Source organism: Rhodnius prolixus, unplaced genomic scaffold, assembly GCF_049639745.1.
Source record: "Rhodnius prolixus isolate KJV_2025 unplaced genomic scaffold, Rpr scaffold_11, whole genome shotgun sequence".
NCBI lineage: Eukaryota > Metazoa > Arthropoda > Insecta > Hemiptera > Reduviidae > Rhodnius > Rhodnius prolixus.
The window spans coordinates 10411268-10421048 of NW_027411625.1; the positions used below are offsets into that span (position 1 = coordinate 10411268).

The 9781-nt window shown below is 33.4% G+C and overlaps 1 protein-coding gene across 3 annotated transcripts; it reads right to left on the reverse strand.

The window, feature by feature from the left end:
- Positions 1-85: 85 nt before the first annotated feature.
- Positions 86-9705, reverse strand: LOC141459346 (polynucleotide 5'-hydroxyl-kinase NOL9). 3 transcript variants are annotated; one of them, XM_074138343.1, is made up of 7 exons: positions 8496-9702; positions 7171-7384; positions 5771-5913; positions 5455-5689; positions 4038-4115; positions 2141-2238; positions 86-373 (listed from the first exon to the last, which is right to left on the reverse strand). In XM_074138343.1, the coding sequence occupies exons 1-7, from the start codon at positions 9154-9156 to the stop codon at positions 117-119; spliced, it is 1686 nt and encodes a 561-aa protein (XP_073994444.1). In that variant the 5' UTR covers positions 9157-9702; the 3' UTR covers positions 86-116. The 3 variants fall into 3 exon arrangements, 1 of the variants encoding a protein (XP_073994444.1); XR_012461450.1 differs by having other exon boundaries at positions 224-373; positions 2141-2620; positions 8496-9705; XR_012461451.1 differs by lacking the exon at positions 86-373 and adding an exon at positions 2439-2620 and having other exon boundaries at positions 2159-2238; positions 8496-9705.
- Between the last annotated feature and the right edge of the window lie 76 nt (positions 9706-9781).

Consider the following 9781-nt stretch of genomic DNA (forward strand, 5'->3'; position numbering starts at 1 on the left):
ACTTAACCCTTTCTACATTTGTACATACTGCCAATTAGATTTTATAGGCTTCACGTTAAGCAGGTAAATATATAAACAAACACAATATAAAAAAAGATGTATATTTTTATATTCCATTAGTATAATTGGACACTTAACAACTTGTATGTGCTGTACAGCCGTTTGTTCGGGAAAACAATAGGTTGATGCCAGAAAGTCCGTTTAGTTCCGGATTGCCTTGTGGTATTCACTTTAGAAATTCTCAATATACTTTTAAATTTGATTGACTGTTTTTCTATTGAATTCAAAATTAAACATGAATTTTCAAACATGCTTTTTATATCTATCGGTGTTCTTAAGGTTACCAAGTTCCCACTGATGTTCACAATTTTACCTGCAACGTAACAGTGCAAGCATACTAGAATGATTCTTTTAGTATTAAAACTGTACGGTAGGGCAGTTGTATAAGGGTTGATCGTCATACTTATACATGCTAGGAAGTCAGAAAGGTCTTCGTGCTTTTTTTCTTCTTTGTCTCTGTACCACTGGCAAAAACTTCCTTAAATCTAATAAAGACCCCTATTTGTTTTCTTTTTTTTTAATTTAAAGCGCGTGAACATCTGAGACCATTGGCGCCTGGAGCTGCCTCCAGGATATTGCCGGCCTTCGGACAATGCTATCTTGTTACAGACAACACTGTTCATTACCGGAAAGTGAGGTATGAAAAGCTCCTAGAGGAAGAGAAAAACCTAAGGGCCAGCAGCTGGATTCGTACCCGGAATCTTCGCGTGGGAATCCATCACGCTAACCACACAGCTAATCCCTTCCCTGGGACTATTAATTCCAAAATATCCTTGGATTAGCTTATTCAAGCACCTACACGACTTCAAAAACTTAATTCTATAAATTCAAGGAAGTTTACATTAAAAAATTATATCACATCTCACACGTAAGAGAGTTATGTTTCTAAACTGCATTTCAGGTTTTCAAGTTATTGCTGGTATCTTCCATGTTTGACTAAATAATGTAACTGTCAAAATAACGTTCTCGTTGGCTTAATTGCATAGAAATTAACAATTACATTCTTTTTCTCAATATTCATAATTTAATATTAAATATAATCTTCTTAGATGTATTACTGATGCTGTGGCCTCAACGAATATGTGTCCAGGAATAATGTAAAAAAAGTATGTATGAAATGCCATACTTTTTATAATGCTTTAATTTCAACCAGTTTCAGAAACTAAAAAGTAATAAACCTCTGAAAATTGATCTCATAGCACTGATGAGACTATTGCGCGAACCAAAGAATTATTATACTATTTCTCAACGTATCGGAGCGATGCCATTTATTTCTGGAATGATTTTTAAGTATAACCAAGTGAAAAAAAGGTGCTATACTTCTTATAGTTGTGAATTTATGTTTCTACTTAATTACACTTACATCTTCAACCCATGAAGCAATAAATAAATTTAGTTTTAAAAATACCGACCTATACAGACCTATAACCCTTTGCAGAAGTTTAAAGAAACTGGCATGCATGTGCTGCTGTAAGCTCCACTCTAGTGATGGCTCATCTATCTGGTACAGAAATCCACCAAAAGCTACTCACGTTAAAAAGGTTTAAAGGTTTTAAGTGAAATAAGCTGGAAAATAAGCTCAGTATATTAAGGGCGTTCACGGATCAACACTTACGCACCAGCACCAGAAACGAATTGGCCTAAAAACTGCCAGATACGTACAGCCGATGCGTTTCCCAGAAGAAATCTAACCAACTTACCCCCCCCCCCCCCCAACCACATGCTGACTTACGTTTGTAAAGCTCTTCTTCAAAAGGTGTTTCATCAAATTGCAATTTACTACGATAAGTGGATTTTTTCGTCAATCGGAAATGACAAAAACTATGGATTTGGACTTAGAACCTTCTGCTTTACGGCCCCTTTTAAAAGTTTACAAATATAAAGCAGGAAAAAACAGGATGTTTGAAATTTTTACCCGACGTTAGCAGAGAAAGAGTAGGGAACTGTAGCTAAGTGCTGATTCAACAGTAGAAAAAGATACCCTTATTTCCAGCAAAAAACTTAACAAAAAAAAATCATTTTTGAATCCTAAAGACTTTTGTTACATCCAAATACATGAAAATATATAGAATTTACTTACCAAATCCTCTGCAAACGACAGCTTCACACAAACCGATAACTGCATCTCTTTTTAAATTTTTAGTACAGCTTGTAAAGTTAACATCTTCAACGATTTGTCTATTAAAAGAACAAAAAACGGTAGAATTAAGGTTATTCTATTTAAAAAAATAATGCTGTACTTTCATTCTTTCATATACTGTACTAGCCCTTATTTAAAAAAATAATGCTGTACTTTCACACTTTCACATACTATACTGGCCCTTTATCACCGGAAAGTGCAAAACAAGCAACAAAATTAACAAAATTTGACTACTTACCTTTACTTTTCTTAAGAGCCTCACATTTTTACAGAAAAAAAAGGCTTTACAAGGCAACTCTACATATTATATGAAGGAACTAAAAGTTCACGTGAATAAAAGGCTGGAGCCATCTCAGGATGCCATTCTTAGAGCTGTCTTCTTTTCTTCTACCTTTCGGGGATCGTTTGAGAGTCACTCCCCTGAAAGGCAGAAAAAAAAAGAAGATTGCTCTGAATTCATCTTTCTTACATCGCTTTTGGTAAATTCGCCTTGAAAAAATTAGCAGAGAAGCACTGTCAAATGTTTACCTATAGAGTCATAGGTCTCTACATACAGCTTCATTAAGCTAACACTGAACGTTGTAACACACAATCTCCCAATTATTTCAAATGTGATACACCCACATACCATTGTACTGCGTGCAAAGTTTAAGCAACTACTTTGCGAAAGAATCACCGATACTAAAAAAAGTTCAGTGAAGTGGCCACTTTTCCGCGGCAATCGATAAACAGATTAAACTGAACTATTATTATATAAATAGAACTGTGTGTAAACTGAAATTAAGGCACTTTAGAAGCATGTCTAGAAAATTATCTTTCTTATGAATTTTTAAAACATAAAACTTACTTCTGATTTAAAACGTTACTATCTATCTACAGTAGAGTAGGTAGTTCAGTGACACTGAAACTACTGTAACTGAGACACTTTAAAGAAGTGCTTAACATTCAATCCAAATGCCCTCCCACCCAAAAAAAATCACCGCTTAACAATTTTACATAAGAGATATACAGTGACTCACAACAGTTTTCATACACGATCTATTTCCAGAAAAATACGGTTGATAAAATTAAAGGAAAATGGTTTAACTAAAAAAAATTAATTATAAATAAGATGTAGACTCTCTTTATTCAAATTAAAAAAAATATTTTCTTTGAACTTTAAATTTAAAAATAATTAAAAAATAAAACCGAAAACCACCTCACAAAAGTTTTCATACGCTAAACTTCACACTTATCTAATGTGCGTGGTAAGCACATTTATTTACACTTAAATATTTTTAACATTTAGATGGACCCCCCTTATTGTCGATTACGCTTTTCAACCTTCTTGGCATCAGATTTTATTGAATCTTAGATTTGTTTGGGGTGGAAAGGTCATATATTAACAAATATTGACAACACTGACTGTATGAAAACTTTTGTGAGGTAAAACTGGTAAATTTTTTTATTGTTATATTTATTAGCGGCTAAAAATTTCAGTGAATGTATTTTTTCGAAATGGATTCTTTGTCGAGATTACTTAAATTTTAGTGGGAAAAATTACATTTTCATCACTTTATTACTTTCCAAATTATAGCCTCATTAATTCTGCTCACCAGGAATGTATGAAAACTTTTGTGAGTCACTGTAAATGGGGATTCATTATTAGACTAATTTTTAATTAATATTTCGGGAGAGTATTCCTCTCTCTCTGCAGAGTTGCTGCATTCTTGCTGCAAGTCGTTGAAAACCCGGTATTTGAAACTGCAAGGAAGAGACAGTTAAAAGAAAGCAAATGACAATTTAGTCATCTCTTTCAAACACAAAATTGAATGTTCAGTAGAAAATAGCAACTTACACAGTGTACTGACGACATCCACCTCCAAAATATACAACTTCTAGCGCTTCTCTCAATTGTTTGGAAGAAACCTGATCGCTAAAAAAGAAATATTACCAGATTTGTACATTGTAACGTAATTGTGGTATAAGCTTCTACTTCACCCCAACTTTAAAAAGATGGCAAATCTCTGCACTACTAATTTGGAACATCTTTCTAGTAGGTAATAGACCAGTGAATTACTACCTTGTTGCAATTTAGAAGCTAGTTTTTACTTCCTTTAAAATTGAATGGATGGCAGATCTACATTTTACTGACTTTGGGCTGCTTATGAGTCAGTTTCTAATTCTCTTTAGTATTATATAAATAATAGAACTGTGTGGTACTAGTCTGGGCAGTCTAGAGGCAAGTTACTAAATCCAGTTGTGACAGTTTAAACACAATATTCTTGATCCACTTGGTATGTAAGATTTTTGATGCAGTAATTCTTAATTATTTAGAAATTTCACATGCAAATATAACATGCAATGTAAAACACAATTGAAGGCAAGGGAAAGGATTAGCTTTTAATAACAACTTTCTTTACTACTATTTCTCGTCCCTTGACCACTTTTTTGCCTGCAAAATCGCCAACTGTTCAAGTTGATCACTATATCTCTATCGCCTTTGTTGTGTATGGTATATGTCGAAGTGCGAGACCAATGGTAGTGTAGATAACTAAGTCAAGGAATTAGTGAGTATCCCGGGCCTACAGTCACTGCTCGGTAATGTCTGGGAAGTAATTTTAATTCGAACTAAGAGGAACATGGTCGGGAAAATTAAGTTAATCACCACTCCGGAAGCAGTGTTAACTATGCTGCTACGTGCATATGGATTGTTATATTTAGCTAACTTTGTCGGATCGTAAAGAACTGTTTTGTTAAAGTTAATAAATTATTACGTTGGTTTGGAAATTTAGCATATTGTCAATTTATCCATTAAAAAAGCCATCTATTTCTATTTCATCTATTTATACAGCACTTTTGTTAATTATTATTAACGTTAATATAATATGTTATGAGTCATGAGTCATTAATTCTTATTTTGTATTTATGTGAAATAATTATATAGTATTGTTTGAAGTTCGTTAAAACCCTCGGCCAACTTTAAACAATTAGAATGCAAAGATGCAGTTTCCCCGTTATTTTATGGGTACTAGATCTATTTTACTTACTTGCTGCATTTTAGAGGAAATGTTCTAGATCTGTGTGTTGTAACGATATAGAAGGTAGAAATGCATGTTTCTGATTTGGGAAAGTTAAAATGCCAAGTTGTAATTCCCTTTATTTTATATGGGTAGTAGGTTAGTACATGCTACCATTTTGAGGAATATTAACATGCTTATGCTTGTCAATTACATGGTGAGACATTTCAATAAATGATACAGTATTGTCCATACCTGTTATGAGAAGTCTGTAAGAAAAGGTCGATCGGTGCCATAGTTTCCATAATATTACAAGGAAATTCTTCATTCGGAAAATATTCTAAATTGAAAGTATTTTTAAAATTTTCATTGCCAAATAAATTTTCTTTGAAATTTTGCAATTTAAATTTAGATAAATTTGAATTTAATAATAATAAATTGGTTGGTCTTAACAGTTTAACTGCCGCTTTATGCAACAATACACCAATTCCTGTAAAATAATAATAACGATAACAATCGTAATAGACATTAATTGCAACCAAACATCTTCAATTTGCCCCACACATTTTACCTCTGCTAAATCCCATGGTATTGATAATCCAAGGTGCATTTTTAAGGGCATCATCTTGCACGCATATTTCAGACAACTTATGTAATGCATCTAGATATTGTAGCATACAGTCTTCTACATTCACACTTGGTATGAATATACTCCTGGAATAGAAATTAATGGTATTGTTTCAGAAAACCACAAATTATTAATGCTATGTCCCTACAGGCAGAAAAAGTGGACGTGTGTAAGGGCGGAGCAGTTCTGTGCTCTAGTGAAATCCAGCAATACTAGTCTTTGCTCAGCGACTGCAAAGTATTCATTCAAAAATTTAATAATGGTGATACAGATCTTGAATAGGTAAATAAAGATAGTCCTGTATTATCCACAGATCTTTATTTGAGCTACAGTTGTTTCTTGTTCAAAATATTTGGAAGAGATATCTGCTTTTGTTTATACCTGGGTTTCCACAATTAAAAAAAAAAAAAATCTTGGATGAACACACCCGTCTTTCCGGGTTCGTACCGCATCTGGTATATTTCTTTGCGCGGCGAATAAGTTCTATTGCTAGCCCACTGCCACCCATCTAATTTTTTGAGTCGACCAGTTCTACTTAAATTTTATCATGTAAATTTTCTAAAGCTGGAATGATGTATACGTTATAAAAACATTTTTCTAATAGTTCAATTAGGTGATTAAATAGAGTTCCACGTAAATACAATAATTAAATTTCAATTTGCAAGGCAGAAGGTAATGCTGTCGAGTCTTAACACATTAGTTGAGAAGGGAGTAATAAATCTCTTATTAAAAATAATGAAGCTAGCTGTAAGAGGGTAAGTACGGGATCCAATATGACTGCATGAATTCCGTTAAAGTGGGCTCAATGTAGTGAACAGTTCAAGCACAGTTAATAACCCCATTCGGTAAGGTGCTTGACTATAAACATAGATGAACCGCCCCTAAGTTTTAACACTTTTTCTTAAGATGCTCCTGCTTAGAGCTCATTTCTGATGCCCTTGCATTTATAACAGGGGAGGACCAACTTAAGCTGCAGTGCTAAAAGGAAAGCCTCATCGTGAGTAAAGTAAAACGATTCTCGGCTGCCTCTGAGCTTCTTTTGGTTCCTATTTCTTTCCTTGAATCATTTGTCCAGCTGCAAATGTTCTTTCTAACCAGTGCTGTCTAAAATTACAGCTTAACGTAAACATTTCATTCTATATTGGTGCTGGTTTACTGTTCGAAATATGGTTAAATTAAAAATTTAAAAATTTTTACATTTGAAATGCTAGGAAGTCTTCTGAGCTAGTCCAACTTTAAATCAACCCTCCCTTAATAACAAAATTATTTTTTACAGTACACTCATATTCTTGAACTGAGCATTTGGGCTATCTAAAGAAAAAAATAAAATAAAAATACTTAACCATAATGGTGGTTGAAGTTGTGTAAAATTTGGCCCTAACAATGGTTGGGTCACAAGATGGCATGAAATCTGATTAGGCACGTTCATCACTGGCTGTCCGATGTCTAGGTCGATTAATACTATTTTTGGTAATAAATTTAACGAGCTATTGATTAAATAACGAAGCATTGTAGACTTGCCAAATCCTTTGCCTCCACACACCATCATACGCCCATCTGCCAATCAGAAAATATGCTTTAATATATTTATATATTATGTTACATATAAAATTTTGTATGTATATATATTACAGAGTGAGAGAGAAGCAGGAAATTATACATATATAGTCACATGAATATAAATTTCCAAGGCAGCCACCGCAAGGCAATCTTTCCTCCCTCCCTTCTACTATAGCAAAAAAAAATCCAGTTCGACTGAGCTTCTATCAATGAATGTGAGAAGATTTACTGGCCGGCACGAAAGTAGTAAAAAAAAAAGGCCAAAAATGGTATGGGAGCAGAGTCCAGCATCACATAGAAATACGATTTAGGGCAGAAAGGCACCTTTATATCCAACAATTCCCTCTAAATTAACAAGATGGCGCACGCGCAGCTAACCTAGCTTTCGGCATGCCCACTAGTGTGATTGCGGTTGATAGTTACTTTCTCTTGATGAAATCCAAGGCAGCTTGGGACCCGACTGTTGTTATTGCAACAGAAGGACATTTTGTGAAAGAAAACGAATTGCTGCGGCAAATGAAACAAGAAAATGCAAAGAAACTTCCAAAGAAGACATGGGCATCATCGCAAGTAGCACCAAGAGTGACAAAGTGGGTAGAATTATTAGTGATCAAAATACCATGTACTAATCTTTGAAGCACCAGATTTCTAGGAACTAAGAATCCCTTAATAAAGGAGTACGAAACAGAATGTGAGCAATGAGCGTCTAGCAAAGAAGCTAAAAGCACACGTCAGATGAGCCTTTAAGCAGTTTGTAACCTCAGAAAAAAACAGCGCCGATACATCCTGCTTCTATGCTCGGAAGAAGAACAAAAAAGGGCTCAACTCTTTGCTAAAAATGCAAGGAAAGCATATGTGCACAGAGGACTCAAGTTTATATCGACCATTATAAAAATGATATTCAAAGTTTTTCATTAAAAAAAAAAAAAAAAATACGGTTTTTATGCACTAATTTTGAACTATAATTAATAAAATGGGTTGATTTCTTGTTCTATAATCTAATTTGTCTAACGTGGTCTAAAACAAACCTGCCTTGAGAAAATTATCATAATGATCCACCTGGGTGATCCAACTTAATATAACTTCTTAAAAAAATCATTGTACTTACTGTTATCTGTTGTCAAATACTGAATGAAATTCTCCCATTTTGCATCAACTATCAATTTCTTTTGTACCCTTTCACCTACATTAAAATCGAATACACAATTCAAACAATATTCAACGTCATTAAAATACGATAGGGCATTCGCAGATTTCACAATATTTGGCACAAAATATATATTATTTTTTATAAAAAGTTGTTCTAAATTATATCTTAAATTAGACACTGGCTTTAATGTGAACAAACAACCATTGTGCTCAATTTGTTTTAATAATGTGTCAATTTTTCTGAGATCTTCTTTATTATGAGTGTATCTAGTGAAATCAATTGATGCATTTTTAGGACTTTCTATAGTCTGTATGAATAAAGCACTAGAATCTAACAATGAATATACAATTTTAGAATTAAATTCTTTTAAAATATAACCAAATATATTGATACCACCAAAAATACATTGAATTTCTAAAATACCATTGAAATAAATCTGACTTGGATGTTTTAAGGCGAACAAAAATACACAATCTGACAGTTTCACGTAATTACAGCTAGCTATTTTGGGTAAGACTAACGGGAAATTTAGATCATTATTACTACTATTACTGTTATTACTAATTTGACTATTTATTTTTATTAGTTTCTTACTATTTTGAAAGTATGTTCTAGGCATTTTTAAGAAAGTAACAATAACAACAAAATAGTCTATTATACAAGACACTCCTTTAACCTTTCCAGATACACTACTTTCCTTAGATTAAAAAACAATAAAGTTTTATAAAAGCTGGACAAACTACACAATAGAAAGTAAAATGATGATAAACTTTCAGAATTTTCTCCACATTCACTTAAATATATAGTTAAGTCACTAACATACACTGTCAATTATTTCCACGACCAAGGTCTGCATCTGTCATAACAGCGCATGCGTGTACAGCACAAATGTCAACGATACAACAGATTTATTGTTCATTGTTTTTGGTGACTGATTCATAATCTAGTACGAAGAATAGAATAATGCCAATTTCAGTAATGATTTTTTATTTTGCCGAACTTTCGACCCGGTCATATTCAGGGCTTATTGACAATATAGTAGTTTACATTAGTATAAGGTTGGTTGTATCTTCCGTCCTGATTATGAACTCTTACGATTCACCATGCACCAACCTTACAGTAATGTAAACTGTTACATATATTGTCAAAAGCCCTGAAGATGACCTAGTTCCTAGATCGAAAGCTCATATGTTAAAATAAATGACAAAATATAAGCATTCTGGTTGACTAGATCTCTTCAGCAA